General features: G+C 36.9%; 2 protein-coding genes across 3 annotated transcripts; one reads left to right on the forward strand and one right to left on the reverse strand.

The window, feature by feature from the left end:
- The first annotated feature begins 3,217 nt into the window (after positions 1 to 3,217).
- Positions 3,218 to 7,381, forward strand: LOC143177938 (uncharacterized). Of its 2 annotated transcripts, none has more exons than XM_076376268.1 (4): positions 3,218 to 3,452; positions 5,290 to 5,796; positions 6,424 to 6,673; positions 7,020 to 7,381. In XM_076376268.1, exons 2-4 carry the CDS (start codon positions 5,310 to 5,312, stop codon positions 7,249 to 7,251), a joined length of 969 nt encoding a protein of 322 aa, XP_076232383.1. In that variant the 5' UTR covers positions 3,218 to 3,452; positions 5,290 to 5,309; the 3' UTR covers positions 7,252 to 7,381. The 2 variants fall into 2 exon arrangements, with proteins under 2 accessions (XP_076232383.1, XP_076232382.1); XM_076376267.1 differs by having other exon boundaries at positions 3,219 to 3,543.
- Positions 7,382 to 8,721: 1,340 nt separating this feature from the next.
- On the reverse strand, positions 8,722 to 11,210 carry Fz (frizzled class receptor). Its single transcript, XM_076376265.1, has 3 exons — positions 10,266 to 11,210; positions 9,352 to 9,731; positions 8,722 to 9,264 (listed from the first exon to the last, which is right to left on the reverse strand). The coding sequence occupies exons 1-3, from the start codon at positions 11,063 to 11,065 to the stop codon at positions 8,726 to 8,728; spliced, it is 1,719 nt and encodes a 572-aa protein (XP_076232380.1). The 5' UTR covers positions 11,066 to 11,210; the 3' UTR covers positions 8,722 to 8,725.
- Positions 11,211 to 15,059: the final 3,849 nt, after the last annotated feature.

Raw genomic sequence — 15,059 nt, forward strand, 5'->3', positions numbered from 1 at the left:
TACTTTAGTCGATTTTCGGGCACACTCTGACTTTAGTTTCCCGCCAATTTTTGGTATACCTCTTTGCCTATCATGTTCTCCTGATACTTTAGTCAATTTTTGGACAAACTCTAAGGTACACTTCCCGCCAATTTTTGGAATACCTCTTTGCCTAACATGTTCTCCTGATACTTTAGTCAATTTTTGGACAAACTCTAAGGTACACTTGCCGCCAATTTTTGTAATACCTCTTTGCATATCATGTTCTCCTGATACTTTAGTCAATTTTTGGACAAACTCAAAGGTACACTTCCTGCCAATTTTTGTAATACCTCTTTGCATATCATGTTCTCCTGATACTTTAGTCGATTTTTCGGACAAACTCTAAGTTTCCCTTCCCGCCAATTTTTGGAATACCTCTTTGCCTATCATGTTCTCCTGATACTTTAGTCGATTTTCGGGCAAACTCCGACTTTAGTTTCCCGCCAATTGTTGGTATACCTCTTTGCCTATCATGTTCCCCTGATACTTTAGTCGATTTTCGGGCACACTCTGACTTTAGTTTCCCGCCAATTTTTGGTATACCTCTTTGCATATCATGTTCTCCTGATACTTTAGTCGATGTTCGGACAAACTCTAGGTTTCCATTCCCGCCAAATTTTGGTATACCTCTTTGCCTATCATGTTCCCCTGATACTTTAGTCGATTTTCGGGCACACTCTGACTTTAGTTTCCCGCCAATTTTTGGTATACCTCTTTGCCTATCATGTTCTCCTGATACTTTAGTCAATTTTTGGACAAACTCTAAGGTACACTTGCCGCCAATTTTTGTAATACCTCTTTGCATATCATGTTCTCCTGATACTTTAGTCGATTTTTCGGACAAACTCTAAGGTACACTTCCCGCCAATTTTTGTAATACCTCTTTGCCTATCATGTTCTCCTGATACTTTAGTCAATTTTTGGACAAACTCTAATGTACACTTCCCGCCAATTTTTGTAATACCTCTTTGCATATCATGTTCTCCTGATACTTTAGTCGATTTTTCGGACAAACTCACAGTTTCCCTTCCCGCCAATTTTTGGAATACCTCTTTGCCTATCATGTTCTCCTGATACTTTAGTCGATTTTCGGGCAAACTCCGACTTTAGTTTCCCGCCAATTTTTGGTACACCTCTTTGCCTATCATGTTCCCCTGATACTTTAGTCGATTTTCGGGCACACTCTGACTTTAGTTTCCCGCCAATTTTTGGTATACCTCTTTGCCTATCATGTTCTCCTGATACTTTAGTCAATTTTTGGACAAACTCTAAGTTTCCCTTCCCGCCAATTTTTGGAATACCTCTTTGCATATCATGTTCTCCTGATACTTTTACACATTTACGCTACAAAATACCTATTAAACGGAAATCAGAGGAGGTATCAGGAGAACTTTAACAGGGTACTTTATTGGGAAGTAGGATTTGATTATTAAACATATTGCTTGCACTTTGCAAATGTTTATTAGGTACGCAGGATTTATGATGGGTTAGATAAATTACTGAATGCATATATCTTCTGTCACAGTCTTTTTATTTTTATAAATCAAATAGAATTCTTCAACTACAATTGAAATTTTTAATGAATCACGAACCTTTTCGAACTATGATTTTAATCCAGCCCGAACAAGCAATGATAGAACAGAGGTTATCTGTAGACGGAATCCTTCAGAGTCGTCTACCCGGTACCCACTGAACAAACAATGATTGCCTTGGTAGTCGCTTTCTGAAGGACGAGAAAGGAGCGTGTTCTAAAAAACAAAAAATATTAAAAACACTTGTGCAACAGTTTTCTTGTATGCTTATAATTACAGACTTAAATTTTTACACCTTTCATGTGATTAAATTCTTAAACAGATACTTGATGTCGCACTCCCAGAGACCCATGAGCCTTGACACGGATCGGGCAAAGCTAACGTAGGAACCGAGTGATAGCCATCACGATCCGCACCCTTCAAAATCCTAAGGGCGACTGAGGAGCAGTTTCGCCATATACCTGATATGTTCTTAGTCTTCCTATACAGCAAGGTTGCTCACCTGCATCAAGGTTGGACAAAAGTAAAAGAGTGGGGAATCGTCTACCATTTGACTGCATTAGCTGCGGTACTCCCACTCTTCTCCTTTTGTCACAGCATATCGCAATACTGCTTACGTTTTAAGCAAAAAATAAAACATCTCTACTAGATCACGAGTTGAGAGCTACAACATATTACAGTATTTAATAACTGTAATATTCCACAGTAATCTAGTCAAAGGAATTATACATGAAATGTGTCATGTTTCTGGCAATTTATTGCAATATTCAGAACGTTTCAAATTTCAAACGTTCCTGTTAATATTTAATTTTTATTCTAACCACTAGTGGCGCTACTGTAGGCTGAATCGATAACGTCGGGTGTGACACAAAAATGGTATGATACGGAAATTCGTGAGTCTCCCGATTGTTGGACAGAAGACAGAACACATTAAATGATTCGCTGATAGGTCTAATGATGTCACTATTGTATTATTGGGAGTTGAAACTCTTTTATTAGAAATTTATAAAATATTTCTGAAGCATTAAATTAACAACATTATATTATTACACTAGTTAGACATTTATTTACATATTACCTAGACATACATTTATGCATTATACAGTTCACGACCAAAACCTATGTCACAGTGATCCAAAATGAATCAAAGTGCACATAAAGTTCATATTATAGTAAACTAGATTATTTAACATCGGTATTAATACTTTATTTTATCTGGTTGGACTGCGCAAATAATTTATGTAATAAAGTAGTACAATTTAAAACAATTTAAAAGGAACATCCAAGCATCTATTCAAAGTAATACTGTATTATAGTTATTACGGTGGAATATTATCATCGACAACCCTCTAGAACCCTCTAGATGTACGACAAAAACGTACTTTGAATACAAATCTATCTATACACATTATCCGTGATTATACTACTTGCTAGATAATAAATGCACATGTACATCATCAAGTACATGCATGTGTGTGCAATAATTACAATGTACACAGTTACAATACAAATGATTAACTGCGCATGCGTCATGAGTACACACAAAAGGCAGAGAGCACGTAACATATTTGTGATTGACTCTACATGCATTTGTAGATTGAACATATGTATATATACATACACAGTACGCCCAATCGGTGAAACGACGTCCCTCCACACTATTTTACTATTTCATAGAAATGTGCGAATAGTGCAGAATCAAATGTGCGAATGTGCAGTCTCTCATAGGCTTGTGTTAGTTGTCGATACAGATGAATTTTTTAGGTTAGGCTACATTGTAAGCCTGTAGACAACTGTGCAGCTATTTTAAATAACCGGTTCTCTCACATCACTTTGTACACAAATCTAGGATAGCTTAAGCTAACAGTGTAACAGTGACGTGCTGAGAAACAGCTGCTTGTAAGTGGCCTTAAAGTTTCCACGATGGCGTTATCACGTATCAGTAGCTCGTCTGGTGTATTGACACCTCTTTCTCGTATTTCACACGCAGGTATGGAATTTACGACATATTTTTGCCCAGGAGTTTGTCATTATCATCTTTCAACCTTCGGCAATCTGTCAGTCGAGCCTTCATTTTTGTGTATCATTGCAATGACAGGTCAAAATTGTTTCACGTGAATTCGTTTATTTTCAAATTGATGGCACTACCTATACATAGAATGAATTAACTCGTGCACCATCAGGTACATTCGTCTAAAACTTAATTTCAATCTTGAATGCTGTTTGACAAGTACTCAATTTGTCAAAATATAATTTAAAGTATTCTGTATGATAAAAATTAGTTCGATTGCGTTTTGTAATATTAATACAAAAGATTATATTTCGATTAATAGAAATGAATAAGATTGATAAGATAAACGTAAAAGAAAGTTGATAATATAAGCTAATAAAAGAATGTTATATAAATTACAGTATCAAACATCTTATTTTCTTGTGCAACGTTAAAATTAATGTCTTCTTACTATTCAAGTATAAGGTCCGTCTATTTCTGATTTCAATGCAAATACTAACTTGACAATGATACAACGCAATACATGACGATACATCAAAAATTGCTCCTACTGCACATAAAGCATATTTTTATCATAATATATTAAAGTATTATTCCGATTTGTTACATATATTCTGTATTTCAAAAAATACCGCAGATTATCCAATAAAATACCTTTAAATAATAAATGTGTATGCATAGACGTGATAATAATCGATTTCAACTATTCTTTTATTATTGAGTTCCCGATAAACCTAGAGAATATTCGATGATAGATGTAGAAAATGTTAAGAAGCGATTCTGCATACCAAAATAAGAAAAAATCAAGAATGACGAAATTTAGAATGGTAACAATTCCAAAAGGAGGCCCAAGAGTCGCGAAAAAAATGTCTGACGCAGTAATTTATTCTACTACCTGCGCAGGTTAGGTTAGGTTAGGTACCACAGCCGTAGTGCTACATCTTAAAAAGTTTCTGACACCTGTATGAGCCTCCTACTAATTCGACAGAAATAGACAAATGCAATCAAAAGTACACATAACCACATTCTTGATAGTATTATTGAAAAAAGAGGTTCTTTTGCCCTTTCAGACCTGATTTTTCAAAAACAAACGAGAAAAGAATGGCGTATGCATGATTACAGTCACAGTTTTAACTCTCCGTGGGCACAGTGGGTCCATTTTGTCCGCAGAGAATTCCGATTTTTTAGGCAACTTCTTCCGAGTTTTTATTTTACCTAATTAATCCTACAAAAATTTGGCTCAAATAGCGATGGTACATTGAAATACAGACTTCAATAAGGATCCCAAAATTATTTTAATTTTTTGAAAGTTTAGAACGGTAACAAAAATAGTCGCGGACAAAATGAACCCAGCGTGCCCATCAAAGGTGCGAAAAACAAAACGTACCCATGGAGAATCAATAATGTATGTCAGATATTGAAATAGTAAAGCAATGTACTATATAGAACCGGTGAGGTTGCATCTGGGAAAAATGTAGATCAACATACGGTGGTTACAGTACATAGAACCGCCTGAGTTCACTCGCACTTTCAGATATAGCGTACTATTGAAACTAATCATAATTACTAACTGCATCAACATATCTCCTATATTCGAAAAATTACTACCATATCAAAACGTCTCGGGTGCAACCTTAGTACATTGTAACGTGCACCAGGTCTGAAAGGGTTAAAAATGTATCCACCATTTTCGAAAGAAAACTAAAGAAGATGTGATTTTTCCAGCGAACGCTTCCCTAGGCGACATGCAGTGCACGCGTTACGCAGCAGTGCACCATAATCGTGCGAAGGGTCTCCACGTAACGAGCATTCGTCGTTACCCTGACCCTCCCACTCTACCTCTTCCCATGAACGTCTCTCAGATCTTTGCAAATGAGACCGCCCGATTCACTCCAGAAAGATCGCGAGACATCGCCGCGCCAGTCTTTCTCTACAACCAGCGTAACGAATGCAAATCCTTCTCTGAACAGTCATCGAATTCGATGGATCGCTCCAACATCCCTGCCACATGCAGCGACACGCACGTGGACTCATACGATTGCTTCGGTGCGGTCAGCTTGAACGGCACGATGCAGAGCAACGTTCCAAAACCGTTTTGCTCCAGCGGCAAGTCGACGCACTTAAACATGCCAGGCGGTCAGTGGGCCAGGGATGGAAAATATATCGCTGAGGACATGCAGAAGTCGCATTATCGGAGCGTCCAGTTGCCGCCATGGAAATTGGATGTGGGCGGTCAGTAGGATAGCGAAGGAGTCGATGCCACTAACGAATGTAAACTGAAGTCAAAGATGTCAGGCTAACAATTTAGTATCAGTTAGAAATTATAATTTTGCTCGTGAGTTTAAAAAGAATGTATATTAGCAAATTCAGTTTTAAATCACGAGTTTCATACGTTATACGAATTTTTTTTAAAATCAACGCATATAGTACAAGTACAGCTAATACCGGAAATTAGTCTTTGAAAAAATGAAACACAACGAAGCAGCTAAACTGCAAAAGTGATAGCAGGGAATCCTCTCTCTACTTTTACAGTTTGCCACTTTATTGCGTTTCATGTTTTGAGGATATAGTTAGTTTCCAGTATTAGTACACTTACCCTACCTAATTTCAGTTTAGACTCTTTGGAACTATACCTCTGATTTGATTGAAGAAGAATTATCTTTGTACGTGGAACAAGAAATAATCGCTCCCAAAACATACTTTGTTATTACAGTAATAGCTTTTGAATGCATTAATGGAAAAAAATTAATTTGTTTCTGGTAGTCCACGACAATTGTTGCAAATTAGAGTATGCTGAATGTGCATTGATTCTGCTATCAGTATGAAATAACTATGTGAACATTGCAATTTGTCGCTCAGGTTCTCCAATGAGTACACTTTTGCGAAATGTATATTGGCCAAACTATACTATCAGTATGGGATATTCGACAAATGTATCTCAGCAGTTAAAAGATTCACGAAATACTCCTAACAAACAATGCACTGTGCCGAATTTGACCAAAAAAGAAAGATTTAAAAGAATAGTGAAAGATTATGGAATTACTATTACAGTATTTCATATAGGAATTTCTCTGATATCTCTTGGAGCCTGTTATGCAGCTGTAGTTAGGTCAGTTCTGTGATAAAGTTTGTTACATTTTTTATACTCAATTTTTCACTCTGTATCTAATGTAAATATTGTATAACTACAAAACTAGTTAATATATACTGTTCTGCTTAGTTATTTTAGGGAACAGAAATTTAAACATTTTCATGGCCAAACTGCTCTCTATTTGCTTAAAAAATAATCCGTCCAATTTGAGTAAGATTTAATTTCAGCATTAACATCACAGTGTTCGTCAATTGCATATTAATTGGCAGCACTGGGTGAATCTGTTGACCTTGAATATATCTAAATTTTTGCCCCAAAAATAATGATCAAAAACGCTTGTTACAAAAATATTTGCTTATTTCAGTGGAATAGATTTCACATCTGTCATTGAAACGTTAGTAAAGGAAGAGTATCGTCAGAAGTATCAGAACATATTAACTACTTCGTCAACTTTTTTGGTGGCGTATACCATTCATAAAATGTTTGCATTCGTTCGAATTTCGATCACGCTGGCCGTGGCACCATTAGTTGTAAAACGTTTACGGCAACTGGGGATCCTTAAAGCTCCGAAAATAAAAACAACGGAACGAAGTTGAACGTTTTGTTCGTCAATAATTATTGTTAAGCTCTGTGTTATACGCACGATTTATGTAAATGTACAATACGTTTTGTAATAATGCATTTGTAACAATATAATTTGATTAAATAAAGACAAACGAAAGCCAGGTTGTACGTGTATATTCCGGTTTATTATATAAAGAATATAATAATTATAGTTATTTTACACAACGTCACGTATATTTCATGTACGATACTTTGCGCGTCTACTATACGATGTAAATACGGCCATTTTAATTACAGTATTATTTACTATGAGTTCCTCATTAGTTGCCGTAAATACATGACATACACAAAAGCTCGACAGTTTCAATGGACGAATTCATGAATTATATTGGAACAATGATTGCACTCAGCGTGCGAATCTTCACCGAGTATTTTCAATCCGAGTGACTCGCGCTTTGATCGAGTTACTCGTTCAATTTAATTACGCATAGGAAACATACGAAATCGCCAAACATTTGGCGGACATATATATGTACATAACTTTTTAAAAATATATTATAGTACATACTAAAATTAATGCATATAAGTATATACAATTTAGTTAACCTAGTGCAGCACAACGTCTAACAGGTCAATTTTGCATCTTGTTTAGAGATGCATTTATTGACTGTATTTCGCTATAGAGTCAATAGTTTTATAAATTGATTAGGAAAAGAAACAATATGAAAAGTTCTTAATGATTAGATTAAAAAAGAAACGTTACGAATAGTCTTATACTTTTCATTGAATATTGTAAAAAATATCTCTAAGGCTGTTTCGTAAAAATATAAAAATTGTTCGCGAGATTAGTAAGCGTAATTGTTCTTGATCTGTCGATCAAACCCAAAATGGAAGGTTTAGAAAAAGACAATAAGCCGTGGACAGGACTCATTGTGCTTTGTGCATAGTAGAAAAGTACATTTATAAAGTTTGAACACTTTGCGAATAGTTTGAGCATTTTTCAAGTTTGAAACATAAAACACCAGCAGTTTCTCGATTTCTAAACGAGGAGTATATTGCTTGAAAAATCTAATAAAAATTGTCTAATAATACTTGCAAACTTTGCATGAGTAGTCCTAACATTTTATACAGTCCTTACACAACTTTCATAAAAATACAATGGAAACATTCACAAATAGCTTAAACAAACATACAACCGTCTTGATAAAAAAATATTTTGGCACGGCATATTTGTATAATCTCTGCTGTCATTTATAATGCACTGATCAAGTATAAAAGATAATATAAAAATGCATATCTGGCTATTCAGATCTGTTTCCAATAAGTTAAATTTACCAATATATTTGCTTCGTGTAGTAGTTGAAATTTGATCAGGTGCGATAAAGTACATAAGTACTTTTATAAGTTAGATCAGGTGATTATTATCCGAATATATTTAATGAACAAATGTTGTCATTGAAGAAGGCGAAATCTTTCCATTTTTCTTACACATATTTAAAAAAGTCTTTAAACATACGCCTCCGCGCGATGTCCTCGTATATGATTAAAGAACTGTCGCCAACTGGTCAGCGTTTTATTTGACCAGACCCAAAAGCTGCTTGTTATACCAACGATCATAGCCATTAAATACTTTATCATAAAAACCTCGAATTCTGGTCGTCTCCCAACATCTCGTGTACGTTCACCAATAGGACATGGCATCGAATACAAGGACTGTGGTCCAGGCCTTGAACACATCTCCATATTCCAAGTCAACATCCATTGATCGAAGTATGCTTGCTCGTAAAATAAGCAAGCAATGACAATTAATGCAGGAACTATATATAAGACGGAAAATATGCCAATACGAATCATTAGTTTCTCTAATTTGTCAGTCTTTGTGCCGTCGTGTTTCATAACCGTACGTATACGGAAAAGAGAAACGAAACCAGCTAATAAGAAGGCAGTTCCAAGGATGAGATAAACGCACAGTGGCGCTAAAACAAACCCACGTAAAGCTTCGACGTTCCAGAGTCCCACGTAACAAACGCCTGATAGTATGTCTCCTATGGAAATAAGCAGATAAATGAATTACCACTGCATACATTAAATTTTATAGTTTCTTTATCTTGTTCTATGTAATAATAACTCACCTTCTACCTTTCCCATTGCAAGAATAGTAACTGTTTTTATTGCTGGTGCTGCCCAAGCAGCTAAGTGAAAATATTGTGAATTAGCTTCTATTGCTTCGTGGCCCCATTTCAAACCAGCAGCTAGGAACCATGTTAACGTCAGGATGACCCACCATATACTGGATGCCATTCCAAAGAAGTACAGTACCATGAAGAGCACTGTGCACAATTCGTGCTTGGTACCTTGTGTTATAGTTGAAGCCATTTGAATTCTCATATCTAAAGGAGGTGGGAAAGGTTCTCTGCACGCAATGGAATTACCAGCAGCCCAACCAATCACATATGCCAATGCTACCATAAGATAGCAAACTGACAAGAAAATGATTGGTCTTTCTGGGTACCTATATCAAAAATAGTACTATTATTATGAGTAAATATTACATTTATTAACAAATAAAATTTTTATTTGAAATAATTAATGTAAAATTAAGAATTATTAATAGCTATTCATTATACATAGTTTTATGCAACTTTTCAGGACCTTGTAATCATATTTTAAGATTTCCTGCTTCAACTTACTTCAACTTATAATTTAAATGTAAATACAATCAAGAGTAAAATTTTAAAGTACATTCTACTTTCTTTTAAGTTACTAACCAAGCACTAATTTATTTTCTTCCATAAAAACATTCTATTAAATAAAAAACAAAGACTAAATTATTCTTTAAACAAATTATTCTCAATAACCATTCTCCCATAGAAATCTCATTAACAAGACAACTATCATTACAAATCAATGATCTAAACACCTCTTAAACAATAAAGAATACAAATTCACACGAGAATTATTCGAAGCCTAGTTCCCACTCCTCCCACATAATGCAAATACCCATCACCCACAAATATCAATTCGCATACAATTAACTCCATTTTACCTGAATCTATCTGTGTCAATAAGAAACGTGAGGAACGTGAAGAAGCAAGAAGCAGCGCAGACAGATGCCCAGGTCCCAACCCAGACCCTCGAGAAACGTCTTTCCCTCTCAGTGAAGAACATCCCATCGCAAGGCGCTCCGCAATTAAGCTCCACCTTATCGCCAACCTTCAGGGAATACCCAAACTCGTGGGGCACCTTGAACTGCATAGGACAAACGAAACCAAAGTCCCTGGCACCCAGCATGAACCCGCCACCGTAGGGTTTTGGCCCCCCTGTCCAGGGTGGCTGGAACTCCGCCACAGGCATTCGTGGTGGTGGGTACACTGGTGCGGAGGGTTCAGGAGGCGTGGTCTCATTATGACCAACGCAGAGCTCAGGGCCACCGTTCTCAGGTAGCTTGGAGCAGTCAAGATTGTCTGGCCAGGCGAAGCCAAAACTGTTCATCAAACGCTCGCAGCCCGCGCGAGCGCTCTCGCAGAGTGACCTGCACGGGGGTATGGCCCTGTCGATGATGGTGCAGACGGGCGCGTAAACGGTGCAAAGGAAGAATCGGAGGTCAGGGCTGCACTTCATCTTGACCAAGGGCGCGAACTGGTGCACCTCCTGGCCGGCGTCCTCCTGCTTCTGGTGGTTCATCAGGTTCGGCATGATCGTCTCGTTGTACTGTATGTTCATGCACAGGCTGATCGTGATCGGCTCGCATCTACCGTGATGCGCCAGCGGGTCCTTCGCGTGCAGAGCGTTGACACCAAGCACGGCCACGAGAAGACCGTAGATCGTCGCGTAACGCGGAATCATCGTGCTGTCGGCCCACTGCCACTTCCGAGCTTCAATCGTCACGCGAAGCAGCCGTCGAGAACAGACGAACGAACCGCGCCTGAGAACATCACCAGCGAGTCGTGCGGGACATGGTAATCTCGAAGCCAAGGAGCGGGGAAGCGAGTGTAGTTAACAAGGATGATGGACGCGACCGCAGCAGTACTGTAAACAGAACATTGGGAACGAGTTTCGGTAGCGAGGGAACCCCTGGGTGATTTATGACCGACGCTGGCGCCCTCTGGGACGCTTTGGGGGAACTGAGAGTCGACGAAGCGGGTTATTTTGAATTTCATTTATGCGTTGACTAACAATAAGTTTCCCATTCGTCCTACTTTTTCTAGAATATTCCCCCTTAGTTGGATTCATGAAATATTGTTGATTACTTTCTGAATTCTATGTGCAATTATCAGAAGAAAAAAGTTTTTGAACAGGTTAAACAAATATTCGAATGAATCTAAAATATAAACTTGATTATTCTGTATTTTTTAAAAGTGCAATTTTTCTAATTAAATTTGTTTGTGATTTATAATTCCTTTTTAAAGTAGAATTTATATTGTTTATACCAGTATCGTATTTAAAGTGCAATATTTACAATATAATAGATTCATCTTTGCTTTTTTTCAAAATGTCGCAGATTTTTTAAACAAAAATTTGGAAGTATCCTAATTTCCAAAAAAATGTTATAGGAATCTATGTTTCAATTTTACTTTAAAACTTTGTATATTCACTTTTTTATTTTTTTTTAATATGACTTTGAGAAACTTCAAATCGGAACTTCTCTTTGATAGCGGCTCTTCTTTTCTTTCTGTCTTTCCGACTTTATCTAGCTTGTACGATTTGAAAATTGAAGTAGAGTACATCAGTTCTTTATAAGTCAGACATTTTTTGCGGATCTCTTCACTTACAATTAGTGAAGGTCTATAAAGGATATTCGTCAACAAGTATGAAAAATTTTCTACAGACAAAAATAGAACAAAAATCAAGAATAGAGAAATTGTGTTCGAAGCTTTATTTCAGAGTTATTAGTTGTAAAAACGTTAGAAATTCGCGTGTCTGACTTGGAACTTAATCTACTGCTGTTGGGCATTAGTCAAACACAGGCATCAGTAGAATAAGTCTTGAACCAATGATGCGTATCTAAAGTCAGACATCTTCATTTTCGTCTTATTTCAGCATGTAAAATCATCTCTTAGAATGTCTGACATCTGACGTTGAACGCCTTGCATAATTACGCAGGCTCTAATTAAAAATTCTACAGAAAGTGTAGCCGATCAGTTTAGCATCTGTAGGACCCAAGTAATAATTAAATAAGTTATATAAGTCGTGCAACATACGTGATACACCCAGGAAATATGCAAAATAAAATCCCAAGGAAAGGCAAGAAATTTCAGTGGAAGTCCCGTTCCCTCATCTACATTCCGCCAGTGCATGCATTTGCATAAGCATCTGCAGTTTAGTTGTGAAGGGTAATCAGGAGACACGGCGTCGATCGGTTCATTTTGATTTTATTTCCTTCCCGACATATAATGCACAATACGTTCGATTTCGTTAGCTGTAATGTCCGCCGATCGTCGTCGATCAGCGTGACCGTAAATGCTATGGTTTCTCGTAGTATCTCGACATTTTCATTCTTCAATTTTTATCCCGCGCTTCTCAATCGTGTCACACACCTGCTCGCGAAATTCGTGCACTTTCAGACGGGGTCGCACCTCCAGGCGTTCGCTGTGACACTGTGTATATACAATGATAGTCTTTATCGGGTCACGCGATCCGCCCGAAATACTATTCGCAAACGGCCTCGTTATCGTAAACAAATAAATAATTTATCTCCTCGGAAATACTCTCAACTTGAATCGTCACGTTACGCGTAGGAGGTCAGCCTTACGATCTTACTATTAGTAACACTTAAGATTCAATACGGAAGATTTGAAATACGATCGCGGAAGCCACTGTTTTCGTCTTCCTGTTCCCCTATGTAATTTCTGTCGCCACTGACGCTCGGCTCTGCCCCGCCATAAAACGAGGGAAGCCAGCTATTAAAGAAAACGTGATGCGACGGGACGATCACGATGAACATCGCATTTTTACGCCCCTGTCGTTTTGCCCCGATTAGAGTCGCAATCTTCTTTTTCTCTCCTTTCGTCGCTTCGAGAAGAAAAAGGTCACTTCGCTTGGATATCACTCATGCTTTTGCTACAGACTCACTCATACAGGTTCCATAACTATTCAGTACACGGTGCTGATGGCAAAAATACCTTCGTTCTTTTCTGGAATAAAGCAATTCACATGACCTCTTGACTGTTTTAGTACCTTACAAGTTTTCAGGGTTCCACTCAGAAACAGATTGAAAAATATGCGTTTATGAAAATATTTATTAAAATTAGTAGACATATTTTCTGCTGAAGTAACCTATTTTATAAAATTAAAGTGTCATTATTGCACTAGAAATGAAAAACCGAAATATCAAGGTACTTCAAATTTCTCAGTTCGAAATTCTCTAGGAAGAGTTAGGAATCTACAATTGTTTTAAATAATTATTCTCGAACATTTTTTTATAAACAGAAATAGTATATATGTACTGGTAATTATGAAAATCGTTTAAATTAATCTATAAAAATTGAATTTATCACACTTATTTTGTAATGTAAAACTTGAATATTGCCGCGCTTTCAACTGTTTTTATAGTACCTCTTTATCCACTTCCTTATCTCTTTTATCCACTGGCTGATAAAATTTATATTTTTCAAGAACTAACAACGCTGCTGTATGGAGCATCTCAAAATTTAAGAGCTCAAATATTTTGTCAGAAGTTTCGCCTCATATATATCGTATGTGTTATCGTGTAAGGTGTTGAGCAACAGGTGGAAAAAATTTCATGAGAGTCGTTATAAGATGAAAATCACGAATAATGAAAATACAGTAGTAGACTGCCTACGTTTGTTAATTATATTCACTGTTCAAAATATCAATTTCTGTATTTTACAATAAAGTTCTCTATGAAAGTGTCAACAATGCATTCCCGATATCTTTCTAATAAAAAGTAACACCAAACATGATAAAATTCGGTTCACTTTTAATGACATTACAAAAAAAGCTGTTCGAAGAATCTACAAGTTATTTATTCAAAATTATCCAATTTACATTAGATAATGATTTTAATCGAGACGATATTAGAAATCCACTGTTGTCATAATAATAGGCAAAATAAGCTAGTATTTCAAACAACCCATAAAATTTATAAATAGTGCTCTCATCATCGAAGCCATCATCATGAAACAGAAATGGAACCATTATGTGTGAATAGACCTTAAAGGAGACAATCTATGTACCACAAAATCATTTACACTACCACACGCGTACTGTACGTCTACATTACCGCCACGCTGTATCACTCATAGAACAACATAATAACGAGGAAGACTGATAATGGAAGGTTCGTGATTGTTACAGTAAAGACAGACGAAACAGGTTTACGCGACGATATCGTATAAACATTAAATATTCATGTTTCGAATGGATCGTATACGTTTGTTGGACCTATTACTTCACTTTCCCTTTTTTAAAAAGAAAATACGACTACAGGAAAAACCTAACGATCCTGTCCAGAGACTAAAACGTCACAATTGGCACAAAGCACGCGAGGAGTATCACAATACACGCCCCGAGACATCTACGAGTCGCACTTGCTCCTTAAACGTCGCAATTGCACTTTTTGCACGCAGTGAAACACGCTCAGAATACATACAGAATGTTTTTCGATATCACTGCACGACCTGCGCGCAGATTTTTTGCCTCAGAGCATCCAAGGAACGCGAAATCGTTTGTAATTGTTTCAATAACGCTTTAAGTCCAGCTTCTTCAGCGCTGCCATATTGAATATCCTCGCGCTCTGTATATCACATGAAATAATTTATAAAACTCATCGTTAGGTATTTACAGGGACTCACAAATTTGTACGAAACGAATTATTAAA

This window comes from Calliopsis andreniformis, chromosome 4 (assembly GCF_051401765.1).
Source record: "Calliopsis andreniformis isolate RMS-2024a chromosome 4, iyCalAndr_principal, whole genome shotgun sequence".
In the NCBI taxonomy this organism is placed as follows: domain Eukaryota; kingdom Metazoa; phylum Arthropoda; class Insecta; order Hymenoptera; family Andrenidae; genus Calliopsis; species Calliopsis andreniformis.